At 43.5% G+C, this 17,011-nt stretch overlaps 1 protein-coding gene across 12 annotated transcripts in view; it reads right to left on the bottom strand.

Annotated features, from left to right (window-relative positions):
• LOC118381985 (xenotropic and polytropic retrovirus receptor 1 homolog) overlaps positions 1-11,060 on the bottom strand; it is a 100,203-nt gene extending 89,143 nt beyond the window's left edge. For all 12 annotated transcript variants that reach the window (XM_052458150.1, XM_052458161.1, XM_052458181.1 and 9 more), the window contains exons 1-2: positions 10,719-11,060; positions 491-542 (exon numbers count right to left, since the gene is read on the bottom strand). In XM_052458150.1, coding sequence (XP_052314110.1) covers positions 491-542; positions 10,719-10,787 — 121 coding nt within the window. In that variant the 5' untranslated portion in view covers positions 10,788-11,060. The remainder of the gene's footprint in view (positions 1-490; positions 543-10,718) is intronic.
• Between the last annotated feature and the right edge of the window lie 5,951 nt (positions 11,061-17,011).

The raw sequence follows: 17,011 nt of genomic DNA, 5'->3' as shown, positions 1-17,011 counted from the left end.
CCTCCAGTGGTGAAAAAATTTGAAATGTTATAATGCTAATCTACACACGAGGCTATGAGAAAATATTTCAGTTTTAAAGCTATTTTTCTGCAATTCTACACTTTTTGCCATGGTCAAAGAGAAGCATTTGCTATTTTGTAGCACATCTCATGCTATGGTTCAAAATATGCCATTTAAAAGCTAATTTCCTTCTATTCTACACATTTTTCTATGAGGGTGAGATCATTTTTCAGTTTTAAACTAATTTCCTAAAAATTCTAGACATTTTGGTATCATATACTATGATCTGGGGGGGCCCTCGACCTCCATATCTGCACAGCGATGGGGTGGTCACTGCACCCAGCACAAAGCGGCTGCTCTGTCGGGTGAGGGGTAGCTGGATGATCACTGCAATTTCCTCTATTTGTTGCAGGGCCTGTTTTTTCAGGGTGTCCGAGCGGGTGCAGTACAGGGAGAGTTCATTCTGTCCGTGGACCAGGACTTTCCTTACCTTCTATGGATGGGGCCTGGTCCTGGGCCGCATACAGCATATCCTTGAAAGCCTGGTAAAGGAAAAAACAGAGGGATAATCACTATTCAGTTTCTTAACTACCGTACAACCAATGACAGTTGACATTTAATCAAATCAATTAACACTTTTTCATTTGAGCAAATAATTACAATGATCAGTGATGGTAACATAATGAACAACATACTATTGATTGATACATTCAAGTAATCTACTTACATAGCCAGTCTCATGAATATTATGATAAGTACATGACTTCATGCAAACGAAGAACAAAACAAAAGGTCTGAAAACATAGCAGTATATTAAAGGTATATGAAATTGGCAAACTCAGTACAGAATGTCTACAGGGGAAAATAACCATCCTTCGGCAATAATTGATGTTACAGCCTCCAAGATGTGTGCAGATAATGAATCCAGGCTGACTTATAAGACATCAATGCACTTGTATTTAATCATGAAAAATATGTCTATCAGATTTCCAGATCTTTCAAATTAAAACAGATGGAGGCTGGCCTACACTACAAAGACCTCTTTATACAGAATGAGTTTATTTTTCCTTCAATCACTCTGACCTTGCAGATAATGTATATGGCCAGATAATTACAAGAGACATCTTAACATGATTCTCTAGTCTGGGACTGTGAGGCCTGGAACTGAATACATCTCTATTCCTCCATACCAATCTAACTTACTGGCTCTCTGCAGCAATAGCAGTAACTGGGAATGCGTTTCTTGGCCATCCAGTCAAAATAATTAAGCTTGTGACCTTCACTGAGATACAGGTACCCGCATGATGAACTTTGTGTATTGTGTGACAGTGTAGAACCAAGGTTTTTTTTTAATTCAAAGCTTAGATGTGACAAAGAATCTCAACCTCACTATATATGTAGCTTCTGTTCCATATGGCCATTCTCTTATCTGATGTTTGTATAAAGTGGATATAATCAGAGCAGAGGATGACGATAAATCATAGTATGTAGAAGGAACGTACTCAGAAACGCAGTTTGTTCTCTGTTCTACCTGAGCAATAATAATGCAGTCAGTTATTACTGTATGCTCATATTGAACACTAATCCAAGAGAAACATTTCATTTGTAGATAACATTCTCTTTGGAAATTGTGATTCGTAGTAGTGCAAACACCACCTGTGCAAACATTGGGTCATGTAGCAGGGCTTACTGGCCCAGGCTAATAGCTGGAAGAGTGCACACCTTTATCAAGATGGAGGCATATTGCCATGGCAATAGCACCGATGGGAATGGGGGCAGGGCAGGGCAGCTCTTTGGGGAATTTACATGCTCTGATTGTACTCTAGTACAACAGCTTACAGAGATCAACCTGCAGGTATCAACTGCCCTAATGAGTATGTTGGTCTTCTGTTGAAGTTAGATGTACAGTACTAACAATATCAACTACAGTATTGCAGATGTTAGGTGGTCTGAGATCTGAAATGACGGCTCTGATAATTCTCATAATCACTTTAACTGAGTGGATCTCTGAGCGCAGGAGCTGTACTGTGCAACGGAGGCAGGGCTGACTGAGACCAGATGCCTTCCCAGTAGGGGACAGAGGATGAGATGTGGGAAGCTCGCCATTCCATCTCTGTTATTGAAGTAAGATGGATGTATTACAACAGAACGCAGACATTTTGTGTCAGCTATAAACTAGGATGATCATATTCATCATGTTATGTGCAATTATTTCTGTTTTCATTTTTACCAAGGATCTTTTGTCAATGTCATTAAGTATACAGTGGTTGGAATAGTAAAACCTTCACATTATCCAATTTATGCAGAATGAATCATCTTGCATCGTGAGCCACTGGCAGAGCTAAATATATACCTGCACAGAGAGGCTAGAGTGGAAAACGGGCCCCACACTTTATCCTCTGCATGTAATTAACACCTGTGTACCTGCTTATGATATAAATAATAGCATGTCCCTTTTCAATAGGAAATTAGCTTACACAAGCATTATCATGCATATATAAACCCACACAAGTGATTAGATTGCAACGGTAAAAGCAAAAGAGGCTTCATTCCACCCACGCTGCCGCATAACCCTCTCTACGCTGCCGCATAACCCTCTCTACGCTGCCGCATAACCCTCTCCACGCTGCCGCATAACCCTCTCCACGCTGCCGCATAACCCTCTCCACGCTGCCGCATAACCCTCTCCACGCTGCCGCATAACCCTCTCCACGCTGCCGCATAACCCTCTCCACGCTGCCGCATAACCCTCTCCACGCTGCCGCATAACCCTCTCCACTCTGCCGCATAACCCTCTCCACTCTGCCGCATAACCCTCTCCACGCTGCCGCATAACCCTCTACGCTGCCGCATAACCCTCTCCACGCTGCCGCATAACCCTCTCCACGCTGCCGCATAACCCTCTCCACGCTGCCGCATAACCCTCTCCACGCTGCCGCATAACCCTCTACGCTGCCGCATACCTGCTTATGATATAAATAATAGCATGTCCCTTTTCAATAGGAAATTAGCTTACACAAGCATTATCATGCATATATAAACCCACACAAGTGATTAGATTGCAACGGTAAAAGCAAAAGAGGCTTCATTCCACCCACGCTGCCGCATAACCCTCTCCACGCTGCCGCATAACCCTCTCCACGCTGCCGCATAACCCTCTCCACTCTGCCGCATAACCCTCTCCACTCTGCCGCATAACCCTCTCCACGCTGCCGCATAACCCTCTCCACGCTGCCGCATAACCCTCTCCACGCTGCCGCATAACCCTCTCCACGCTGCCGCATAACCCTCTCCACGCTGCCGCATAACCCTCTCCACGCTGCCGCATAACCCTCTCCACGCTGCCGCATAACCCTCTCTACGCTGCCGCATAACCCTCTCTACGCTGCCGCATAACCCTCTCTACGCTGCCGCATAACCCTCTCCACGCTGCCGCATAACCCTCTCCACGCTGCCGCATAACCCTCTCCACTCTGCCGCATAACCCTCTCTACGCTGCCGCATAACCCTCTCCACTCTGCCGCATAACCCTCTCCACGCTGCCGCATAACCCTCTCCACGCTGCCGCATAACCCTCTCTACCTTGCTCACAGTCATGTTGCAGCTTCTGTTTCACCACCTCTGAGAGTACAGTATTCCACACTCACACAGAACAGACCAAGAACCAGACCAAGGGCCAGCCTTGACACAACCAAGACCATGTACCAATTGCACTAGCCAAAAGGAAAGGTCCCCGAGATAACAGACAGGAGAAAGGACAACGGGAGCTGTTTTATGCTGTTTGCTTTCATTATCTATGAGTGTGAGATGAATCTGGAATAACGCCAGCGTATCACACAGAAACGAGCTCTGCTTTTATGGCTGGCCTCTGGTCTCCTAATGAGCGGTGGACAGACCTCCATTCTAAACAGGTGTTTAAAATGGACAGCCTCATAGGATGAGCAGACTTCATTAATTTATCACTCAATCACTTTGTCAATTCCTAAAGTCACATGCAAACGTTTTAATGGTTAAGGTGTTTTTTCTCCCATACAGCCCAGCGAACTGCCCTGCTGCAGCAAAACAGAGGCATTTATAATAATCCAGACAACATTGCATTTGGAACAAAAAAATAAGAAAAAGTAATATTGATTGATGGTAATAACCCTTTAGAGAGACAAATGAGCAGCCAAACTAGAGCGAGGGACAAAACTAAACCAGGGAGACTTGTTGTGGCTGATGTTTCTACCACAACACTTTGTTCAAGACAAGTCTAAGGGACAGACTGATCTCAACGCTGTTTTGACAATAAACAAGATACATAACCTTATTCCTACACTAAGACCGCACTCACCAAGCTGCATAGGGACATAATACAAAAAGAAAATGCTCATCCAGAGGCAGCACTCCTTGTGGCCTGTGATTTTAATTCTGGAGAACTGAAATCTGTTTTACCTCATTTCTATCAGCAAGTCAACTGTGAAACAAAAAAAAATGAAGATCACCTTTATTCCACTCACAAAGACGCATACAAAGCTCTTCCTCCCCTTTGGCAAATCTGACCATAACTCTATCCTCCTAATTCCTGTTTACAAAAACAGGAAATACCAGTGATACACTCAATTCGAAAATGGTCCGATGAAGTGGATACTAAGCTACAGGACTGTTTTGCTAGCACAGACTGGAATATGTTCCGGGATCCATCTGATGGCATTGAGGAGTTTACCACATCAGTCACCAGCTTCATTAATAAGTGCACCGACGGCGTCATCCCGACAATGACTGTACGCACATATCCCAACCAGAAGCCATTGATTACAGGTAATATCCCCACTGAGCTAAAGGCTAGAGCTGCCACTTTCAAAGAGCGGGATACTAACCCGGACACTGATAAGAAATTGCGCTACGCCCTTCGACGAACCATCAAAACAGGCAAAGCGTCAATACAGGACTAAGATCAATCCTACTACACCGGTTCTAACGCTCGTCAGATGTGGTAAGGCTTGCAAACTATCACAGATTACAAAGGGAAATCCAGCTACGAGCTGCCCAGTGACACAAGCCTACCAGATGAGCTAAATGCCTTCTATGCTCGCTTCTGGGCAAGCAACACTGAACCATGCGTGAGAGCACCAGTGGTTCCGGACAACTGTGTGATCATGCTTTTCATAGCCGATGTGAGTAAGACCTTTAAACAGGTTAACATTCACAAGGCTGCAGGGCTAGATGGATAACCAGGACGCGTATTCAGAGCATGCGTTGACCAGCTGACAAGTGTCTTTACTGGAATTTTCAACCTCTCCCTGACCCTGTAATACCTACATGTTTCAAACAGACAACCATAGTCCCGGTGTCCAAGAATACAAGGTAACCTGTCTAAATGACTATCGCCTCATATCTGTAGCCATGAAATGCTTTGAAAGGCTGGTCATGGCTCACATCAACACCATCATCCCAGACACCCTGGACCTAATCCAATTCACATACTGCCTCAACAGATCCACAGTTGACGCAATCTCTATTGCGCTTCACACTGCCCTTTCCCACTTGAACAAAAGGAACACCTATGTGAGAATGCTGTTCATTGACTACAGCTCAGCATTCAATACCATAGTGCCCTTGAAGCTCATCACTAAGCTAAGGACCCTGGGACTGGACTTCCTGATGGGCCGTGGCCAGATGGTGAGAGTAGGCAACAACACATCCGCCACGATAACCCTCAACACAGGGGACCCTCAGGGGTGTGTGCTTCTGTACTCCCTGTTCACCCACAACTGCGTGGCCGCACACGACTCCAACACCATCATTAAGTTTGCTGACAACATGACGGTGGTAGGCCTGATCACCGATGATGATGAGATAGCCCATAGGGAGGAGGTCAGAGACCTGGCAGTGTGGTGCCAGGACAACAACCTCTCCCTCAATGTCAGTAAGACAAAGGAGATGTAGTGGATTACAGGAAACGGAGGGCCGAGGAAGCCACTATTCATATCGACGGGTTTGTAATGGAGCAGGTCAAGAGCTTGAAGTTCTTCGGTGTGTACATCACTAAGGATCTATCATGTTCCAAACGCACCAAAACAGTCGTGAAAAAGGGACGACAACTTCTCTTCCCCCTCAAAAGATTTGGCATGGGCCCTCAGATCCTCAAAACCTTCAACAGCTGCACCTTTGAGAGCATCATTATTGGCTGCATCACCACTTGGTATGGTAACTGCTTGACAGAGGGTAGTGCATATGGCCCAGTAGATCACTGGGGCCGAGCTCCCTGTCATCCAGGACTTCTATACCAGGCCGTGTCAGAGGAAGGACCAACAAATTGTCAAAGACTCCACCCACCCAAGCCACAGACTGTTCTCTCTGCTACCGCACGGCAAGCGGTACCAATGCACCAAGTCTGAAACCAACAGGACCCCGAACAGCTTCTACCGCCAAGCCATAAAACTTCTAAACAAGACTGCTCAGTAGCCAATCAAATGGCTACCCGGACAACCTGCATTGACCCTTTTTTGCACTCTCTCGTGCACTGACTCTATGCACACACACTGGACTGCGCACTCACACCCCAACACATACATATGCCCACACACACACATAACATGCACATACTGACTCCACACACACACTCACTCACTCACTCACTACATACACTGCTGCTACTGTCTATAATCTATCCTGTTGCCCAGTCACTTTACCCCTTCTTATGTGAACAGTACATACAGTACATTCAGAAACTTTACCCCTTCTTATGTGAACAGTACATACAGTACATTCAGAAAGTATTCAGACCACTTGACTTTTTCCACACTTTGTTACGTTACAGTCTTATTCTAAAATGGATTAAATAAAACATTTTCCTCATACATCTACACACAATACCCCATAATGACAAAGCAAAAACAGATTTTTATAAATGTTTACAAATGTGTTAAACCTATAAAACAGAAATACCTAGTTATATAAGTATTCAGACCCTTTGCTATGAGACTCGTTACATCTACAACTTGATTGGAGTCCACCTGTGGTAAATTCAATTGATTTACATGATTTGGAAAGGCACACCTGTCTATATAAAGGTCCCGCAGTTGACAGTACATGTCAGAGCAAAAACCAAGCCATGAGGTTGAAGGAAATGTCCGTAGAGCTCTGAGATGATTATGTCGAGGCACAGATCTTGGGAAGGGTACCAAAAGAATTCTGCAGCATTGAAGGTCCCCAAGAACACAGTGGCCTACATTCTTAAATAGAAGAAGTTTGGAACCACTAAGGCCCTTCCCAGAGCTGGCCGCCAGGCCAAACTGCACAATCGGGGAAGAAGGGCCTTGGTTAGGGAGGTGACCAAGAATCTGATGGTCACTCTGACAGAGCTTCAGATTTCCTCTGTAGAAAAGGAACTCTCCACAGAGGAACTCCAGAAGGACAACCATCTATGCAGCACTCCACCAATCAGGCATTTTTGGTAGATTGGCCAGATGGATGCCACTCCTCAGTAAAAGGCACATGACAGACCACTTGGAGTTTGCCAAAAGGCACCTAAAGGACCCTCAGACCATAAGAAACCAGATTCTCTGGTCTGATGAAGCCAAGATTGAACTCTTTGGGTCACGTCTGGAGGAAACCTGGCACCATCCCAACGCTGAAGCATCGTGGTGGCAGCATCATGCTGTTGGGATGTTTTTCAGCGGCAGGGACAGGGAGACTAGTCAGGATCGAGGGAAAGATGAACGGAGCAAAGTACAGAGAGATCCTTGATGAAAACCTGCTCCAGAGTGCTCAGAACCTCAGACTAGGGCAAAGGTTCACCCTCTAACAGGACTACGACCCTAAGTAGACAGCCAAGAAAATGCAGGAGTGGCTTCAGGGCAAGTCTCTGAATGTCCTTGAGTGGCCCGGCCAGAGCCCAGACTTAAACCCGATCAAACATTTCTGGAGAGACCTGAAAATAGCTAAGCAGCGACGCTCCCCATCCAACCTGACAGAGTTTGAGAGGATCTGCAGAGAAGAATGGGAGAACCTCCCCAAATGCAGTTGTGCCAAGATTGTAGCATCATATCCAAGAAGACTCGAGGTTGTAATCGCTGTCAAAGGTGCTTCAACAAAGTGCTGATTAAAAGGTCTGAATACTTATGTAAATGTGATGTTTCATCTAAAAACCAGTGTTTGCATTGTCATTATGGGGTATTGTGTGTTTAATTCATTTTAGAATAATGCTGTAACGTGAAAAAAGTAAAGGGGTCTAAATACTTTCCGAATGCCCTGTAGCTTCATCAATTACCTCGTACCCCTGCACATGTACTCGCTATTGGTACTCCCTGTATATAGTAATGTAATTTCCTACTCACTATATATACCCATGTTATTTTTTGTCATTATTATTCACTGTATTTATTTCTATTATTTTTATATTTTTTATCTGATCTGCATTGTTGGAAATGTACTCGTAAGTAAGTATTTCACTGTTAGTCTACACCTGTTGTCTACAACGCACGTGACAAGTAAAATGTGATTTGATTTAATATTTCCGGTAGATAATATAGTTATCTGTATTCTCTAAGAGTCAGAGGCTCTTGGCAATTTTTGCTTGTGCCTCCCACTCCAGTGCCCTCATGTCCATAACAGACAAAGAAGTCAGACAGTTGAAGAAGCCTAACACACAAACTATGCATTGCAAGTCTGACTCAGGCCTATCTTATTTTTTACTATGATATGACTGTGCAATGAAATATAATGCCTTTTGCTATTATGATTTCGTTCCCATGTTCAACACCCATCTGACACTGTACAGATTACAGTTGTAACACCAATCTGCTTGGAGAATCTGGATTGACTTTGCTTGGCCACAGGAGTGTTGTCTAATGCTCATGTACCAGCATATGATTTAAACACCTATAAGTGCATTCAATGGATGAAATGAAAGAAAACTCCATATGGGATTCATGCATGGAGCTCTGTAATAAATTCTCCCACAATAAAACATCAACCAGATCCACTGCTCTAAGGTATTTTCCTTTTCAATTAAGCAATTACAAAAAAATATATATAACAATGCTGTTGCTGTAGTAATACCAGTGTTAATACACAGGTATAAGAACCACTTGTAAAGTCTTACAATGTTTCATAATTTATTTGTAATCAGAATAATTGCGACCAGATGTCTGTCAATACAGCGCAACAGCTTAAGGAGACTAGACAATACATATTTCTTTCACTCAGAGAAAAATACTAAAAGTACAAAGCAAAGTGCTTTCTGAAAAGACAATTGCATATAATAAGTCATATTGAGTATTATTTAAATATTTGTCCAACATGGCATGACAGCGCTGAGAAGGTCATCCATCTCAAAGCTGACTGAGGTGTAAAATGGCTGATATGGCCATGTATTGGATTCCATGCGTCAGGCTGCAAATATAGACAAAGACTAGTGTGGCCATGTGTGTTTTACCCTCACCTAATCCAAATGAAGGCAGATACCTTCCTGTACCTACTTGTTGGTTTGCTAGATAAATTTAAGGTAATTATAAGTTGTACATGAACTTATCTTGTTATAGCATGGTATAAGCACACAGAGTGAGGCATGCAGGTTTGATAGTGGGATGCAGACTAAGACACCTCCAGAGGCTCGCTTCAGCATCTTTGTCTATAATTCATAGATCAAAATGGAATGGGCAGCCTTGTTAGAGCCTTTCTGCGCTCAGGCTCTTAATGTGAACCAAGAAGATGTGGGGTGTGACATTGAAAATGCTCCTCAGACTGCTTTCTCCAAACCATAGACACAATAAAAATGTCCAGTTTTAGACTTTTTGGTTTTGGCTAGGCTATATCTAATCCATTCAATTAAAGCCATAATATCTTATTAACCAAAATTGCATTTAACAAAATAACTTACATGTGTTATTCAAGTGTTATTCAATCAAATCAGTTGTCGCAAGGGGATATAATTTTCCAGGATATAAAAAATTTATGAATTATAAAGAAAAAATTGTATTGTGATTTTACCCATTTACTGAGACTATCCTATGCATATTAATTGACATATTTTATTCAAAAAGTTACATTTCTCATTCTTAAACAACCAAAGAAATATTGTAAGTTGTTTTCCAACACTGGCAAACAAAAGCAATGGACTAAGCCACATAAATACTATCCTTATTGTTCAGCGTTCCAATGTAATGCGCCATGTAGCGACTGTAGTGACAAAATACAGTGTATGTCAACAAATAGAAAGAAAGATAAATGTATCCCGTATATATAATAATTCAGTTTGCTAATAAAATAATTAACCAAATGAATAAATGCTTAGGGCCTATGAATAGCAAACATTTGATCTATGAACAAAAGTACTGTACCATCAAGCTGACAGCCTCAGGAAAGGTTGCACAAAGATAACTATGATGCACAAAGCAATTGCCTAAATTTTTAAAACTATCTAAATTAATTAAATAAGACTGCTTGGTTTATCAAAAGGAAAGTTACAGCCAACGCAATAGCCTACCATAAACTATCCGTATTTACATATTCAAGCAGTCTTTTGTTACACTATTCAAGAAGTAGGCTAAAAGTTAAAGGGATAGCTATAAGAAAAACACAAATCAAGATTAATACAATTTACGAAGACCAATACCGATACCAATACCATGCTATCAATTCATTATGTATTCATTAACATGGATATGAGTGACTTTTCTCACTTTAAATCAGAAAGCATTATCCTACATCGAAATAAAAACATGTGTAATTACCTCATATTGAAGGTACTGTTTCCTCCATTCCGGAGTAATATGGGACGAAAGGTGCTCCGCGAATTTCATTTTGCAGGACCAGCTATCTACTCAACGTCCGTAATTCCTACTAGGACTGTCCCCTGTTGACGCAAGTTTTGTTATGTCTGTCAACTTGCTGGCTCGCATGCGTCAGTTAACTCTAGGGCACACTGTCTTATCACGTTTAGCGTACTCCAAAGAAACTCCGTCCCATACTATTTTGTGGGAGGGATGGCGTTACAGAGGCCTCCCTCCCTATAACAGGTGGTTTGATGACAATATAACGGTCCCGGTGCAAATGCTTCAGTGACTCTACCTTCGATCCCTTGTCAATTCTGGGGACATAGCAGTTTGCCATCGCTTTCAGCCAACAACGTGGTTGCGTCACTGCGCAGTGACAGGCTGTGTATCAGGGGTGTATTCATTACATCTTGCAAAGGAAACAGTTTACCGTTTAAGAACAAAACAGAAGCAAACTGAGGAAATGGAACGAAACGGGTAGGGACTTTTCCGTTTGGAGTAAAACGTTTCGCAACAGACGAAACGTTTTGAAACAGAGTCGGCGTAATGAATATAACCCAGAAGACCCCCTCAGTGGAAGACACCCTAACTGTAGCCAATTAAGCTCTCTGTCTTTTCTTTATTGGTAGATTATTTGTAGAAAAATGTTTTCTACATGTATAGCCTACCTGCATGAATTATGGTAGGCCTATTGATTAATAAGGACCTGGGTGGAATCCTCAAGCTGTCACTTTCACTTGATTTCTAGGGGTTCATTTCTGGGAATATGCCTCAGAATTCCAGAAGGACCATGTGTAAAATAATCCTCAAATACGCAGTATTTGCCAATAGTCACAAACAATATATATTAATTTGAGCAAAATGCATTATTCTATAAGGTTAGATCATTTTAATTTAGGCTATAGACTGTGAATATTTGTTTCTTCTGAACTTCAGAGACTTACCAACTTTTACTTTGCCACACAATCACATGAAATGGCTAATCAACTGTCTGTTGGCAAGGTCATTCCATAGCCTATCGTACGAGAAGAAATTACATGAAACATTTTTTTAGTACGGTCGGGAATGAAGGAGCATCGTTAAAAGTTTATGAATCTGATTTTTTAATTCCCATTTGTTTCACTGCAATTGTCTCTGACTTCTCCATGTATTTATCGTCTTTGAGCAACAATAGCCTGGCCTACTGACCATATAATGAGGATAAAGGACCACCAAAATGTCAACACAAATAAAGTTACTTTGTTGGTCTGGTTTTGTTTCCAGACCATCCATCTTCTCTGAGGCCAAGTGGTGTACCAGGGTCCACAATGTAAGGTGCACAGTTTTTTATATTTAATTCACAATAGCCTACTTCCCTTTGCGCGTCTGCACTGCTAATATGAATCATCATCCTGTTGGAGTTCCATTCCATCATGATGACTTGCAATGCGAGACCGGTGTGGGTGCGTGCAGTTTATTGATGCCACCTTTAATAATAGATCAACACCTTCTAAATACTGCCATCTACTGGACGAACAACACTAATTCAACAGGCTACAGTTACATAGGCTACAATTGCAATGAGTTCATTCTCTTAAGAAAAAAGATTGCAGTCAGTGCAGTGTAACTGCAATTAAAGTGAAGTACAACTGCAGTATGCTGCAAATTTTGCGTCCAAAATAACACCGTTTTGTAAGTGTACACTTTTTTTGTAACGGTTCCGATCGTCTTTTCTGTTTTATTTAACCAGATAATATTATAATAATAATAAAGTTGCTCTTGTCAGTAGGCTCAGTAGGCTACAACATAGGTCTTTTGGGCAGAAAATAATGGCCATATAGGCTAAACGAAAAAATATAGGCTACAAACAAAAAAATTGCAATTTCGGTAGAAAATCTAAATAAATAAACAGCAGCTGCATGTCTAATCGCCTAGGCAGCCGATAGTGTACGCTTGATCTGCAATATCGTCTAGGATGGATGTGGCCAGCAAGTAATACACCCTCGTGTCCCTCGTGGACCGGCTCGTACATAAAACATCCTCAATTCAGCCTGCAAAGGCATAATTTCCCTCCTAGCTTTAATGGATGGCCTTCGGAAAAAACTGGACACATATGTGTAGGCTACTCTCTAGACATAACACAATTTTCCACCACCATTTTCGGAATTTCTGGGTGTTGCACACAGCATACCGCGTTCAGCCAAGGGTACACATTTGTTCCGAAGGCCCGCGATTAAAGCCAGTTAAGGAGAACAATTATGCATTTGCAGCCTGAATGGGCGAGCCGGTCCACCGGTAAGGCAAAATTGATACAGTGATGAAGGCAACAAACATGCTGGGGAGACTAGTCCAGCACATAAATCCTAGACGATAGTGCAGATCTAGCGCCAACTGACTAGAACCATTAAAAAATAAATAATATTACTCCAGTGCTAGCCTCCCTACACTGGCTTCCTGTTAAGGCAAGGGCTGATTTCAAGGTTTTACTGCTAACCTACAAAGTATTACATGGGCTTGCTCCTACCCATTTTCCGATTTGGTCCTGCTGTACATACCTACACGTACGCTACGGTCACAAGACGCAGGCCTCCTAATTGTCCTTAGAATTTCTAAGCAAACAGCTGGAGGCAGGGCTTTCTCCTATAGAGCTCAATTTTTATGGAATGGTCTGCCTACCCATGTGAGAGACGCAGACTCGATCTCAACCTTTAAGTCTTTACTAAAGACTCATCTCGTCAGTGGGTCATATGATTGAGTGTACTCTGGCCCAGGAGTGTGAAGGTGAATGGAAAGGCTCTGGAGCAACGAACTGCCCTTGCTGTCTCTGCCTGGCCAGTTCCCCTCTCTCCACTGGAATTCTCTGCCTCGAACCCTATTACAGGGGCTGAGTCACTGGCTTACTGGTGCTCATCCATGCCGTCCCTAGGAGGGGTGCGTCACTTGAGTGGGTTGAGTCACTGATGTGATCTTCCTGTCTGGGTTGGCGCCCCCACCTGGGTTGTGCCGTGGCGGAGATCTTTGTGGGCTATACTCGGCCTTGTCTCAGGATGGTAAGTTGGTGGTTGAAGATATCCCTCTAGTTGTGTGGGGGCTGTGCTTTGGCAAAGTGGGTGGGGTTATATCCTGCCTGTTTGGCCCTGTCCGGGGGTATCATCGGATGGGGCCACAGTGTCTCCTGACCCAGACCTGCTGTTTTCAACTCTCTAGAGACAGCAGGAGCGGTAGAGATACTCTTAATGATCGGCTATAAAAAGCCAACTGACATTTACTCCTGAGGTGCTGACTTGCTGCAACCTCGACAACTGCTGTGATTATTATGATTTGACCATGCTGGTCATTTATGAACACTTGAACATCTTGGCCATGTTCTGTTATAATCTCCACCCGGCACAGCCAGAAGAGGACTGGCCACCCCTCATAGCCTGGTTCCTCTCTAGGTTTCTTCCTAGGTTTTGGCCTTTCTAAGGAGTTTTTCCTAGCCACCGTGCTTTTACACATGCATTGCTTGCTGTTTGGGGTTTTATGCTGGGTTTCTGTACAGCACTTTGAGATATCAGCTGATGTAAGAAGGGCTATATAAATACATTTGATTTGAACAATCGGCTGCCTAGGCTACAGGTCTAACAAACGGCAACGATTTTCGGCTTGGGATAGGCCTTCATCAGGGATTTTTGTGACACATATAGTATATCCAACTGTTCCTGACACCAGACCCCACACTTTTTTACTCTACTGTGTGTACCTGTCTACCACTAGAAACATGCATTTAGATTCAGTGGTTGTAAAGATGGGGAGAGGTCTGTCCGTAATTAAGAGATGCTCCGCTCTTTTGACACAACACTCCACAAAGCAATTCCTGCAAGCTCTAGTTTTATCTTGTTGTGATTATTTTCCAGTCATATGGTCAAGTACTGCAAAGAAAGACTTAGTTAAGCTGCAGCTGGCCCAGAACGGAGTGTCACTTCTTGCTCTTCATTGTAATCAGGGGGCTAATATTAATACTATGCATGCCAGTTTCTCTTGGCTAAGAGTTGAGGAAGGACTGACTGCATCACTTCTTGTTTTTATAAGAAACATTAATGTGTTAGAAATTCCAAATTGTTTACATAGTCAACTTACACACATTTACCATACGGGTCTTTTCACTCTCCACAGGTCCAGAACAATTTCAAGGAAACGTCAGTATTATACAGAGCCATGAGTGAATGGAACCCCCTTCTATCTTATATAGCGCAAGTGAACAGCAAACCTGGTTTAAAAAACCAACAAATTAAGCAACATCTCATGACACAATGCCTCTTCCCCCATGTGACCTACTTGTTGTGTGTGTATGTACTGACATGTAATCTCAGCAAAAAAAGAAACGTCCCTTTTTCAGGACCGTGTCTTTCAACGATAATTCGTAAAAATCTAAATACCTTCACAGATCTTCATTGTAAAGGGTTTAAACACCGTTTCCCATGCTTGTTCAATGAACCATAAACAATTAATGGACATGCACCTGTGGAACGGTCGTTAAGACACTAACAGCTTACAGACGGTAGGCAATTAAGGTCACAGTTATGAAAACGTAGGACACTAAAGATGCCTTGCTACTGACTCTGAAAGACACCAAAATAAAGATGCCCAGGGTCCCTGCAATGTGAGGACTGTGAGATGCTTAAGATGGCGCTACAGAGAGACAAGACGGAGAGCTGATCGTCCTTGCAGTGGCAGACCACGTGCAACAAGACCTGAACAGGATCGGTACATCCGAACATCATACCTGCGGGACAGGTACAGGATGGCAACAACAACTGCCCGAGTTACACCAGGAACACACAATCCCTCCATCAGTGCTCAGACTGTCCACATTAGGCTGAGAGAGGCTGGGGTGATGGTAGGATTCACGTTTATCGTCTAAGAAATGAGCGTTACACCGAGGCCTGTACTCTGGAGCGGGATCGATTTGGAGGTGGAGGGTCCGTCATGGTCTGGGGCGGTGTGTTATAGCATCATCAGACTGAGCTTGTGCGTTACAGGGAAGACATCCTCCTCCCTCATGTGGTACCCTCATCCTGACATGACCCTTCAGTATGACAATGCCACCAGCCATACTGCTCGTTCTGTGCGTGATTTCCTGCAAGACTGGAATGTCAGTGTTCTGACATGGCCAGTGAAGAGCCCGGATCTCAATCCCATTGAGCACGTCTGGGACCTGTTGGATCGGAGGATGAGGGCCAGGGCCATTCCCCCCCAGAAATGTCCGAGAACTTGCAGGTGCCTTGGTGGAAGAGAGGGGTAACATCTCACTGAAAGAACTGGCAAATCTGGTGCTGTCCATGAGGAGGAGATGCACTGCAGTATTTAATGCAGCTGGTGGCCACAGCAGATTCTGACTGTTACTTTTGATTTTGACCCCCCTTTGTTCAGGGACACATTATTCAATTTCTGTTAGTTACATGTCTGTGGAACTTGTTCAGTTTATGTCTCATTTGTTTAATCTTGTTATGTTCATACAAATATTTCACATGTTATGTTTGCTGAAAATAAACGCAGTTGACAGTGAGAGGGCGTTTCTTTTTTTTCCTGAGTTTGTGTAACTGAAAGACAAACACATGTTAATGCTTTTAAATGCATGTACATTGTAGTCTTTTGTCTGTAATGTCTTTTTTGTTATGTGTCAGACCCCAGTTAAACTAGCTGTCGCCATAGGCGCTGGATAATGGGGATCCTAATAAATACAATTATTTCTGTCTGGATCTTAGGTCGACGCGTCCGTCCACATCCACGGGACCGAGATGGAGAAGGTGAAAAGCTTCAAGATCCTCGGCATACACACCAATGACAATCTGAAATGGTCCATCCACACAGACAGTGTGGTGAAGAAGGCGCAACGGCGCCTCCAACCTCAGGAGGCTGAAGAAATTCGGCTTTGGCCCCTAACACACGCACAAACGTTTACTAATGCACCATTGAGAGCATCCTGTCGGGCTGTATCACCGCCTGGAATGGCAACCGCAGGGCTCTACAGAGGATGGTGCGGGTTGCCCAACGCATCACCGGGGGCACACTGCCTGCCTTCCAGGACACCAACAGCACCCGATGTCACAGGAAGGCCAAAAAGATCATCAAGGACATCTGTTCACCCTGCTATCATCCAGAAGGCGAGGTCAGTACAGGTGCATCAAAGCTGGGACCGAGAGACTGAAAATCAGCTTCAGACAAGGCCATCAGACTGTTAAATAGCCATCCCTAGCCGGCCTCCACCCAGTACCCTGCCCTTAACTTAG

The sequence above is a fragment of the Oncorhynchus keta genome, chromosome 1, assembly GCF_023373465.1.
Source record: "Oncorhynchus keta strain PuntledgeMale-10-30-2019 chromosome 1, Oket_V2, whole genome shotgun sequence".
Lineage (NCBI taxonomy): Eukaryota > Metazoa > Chordata > Actinopteri > Salmoniformes > Salmonidae > Oncorhynchus > Oncorhynchus keta.
The sequence above is the reverse complement of the archived record's forward strand: the minus strand, read 5'-3'. Positions and strand labels throughout refer to the sequence as shown.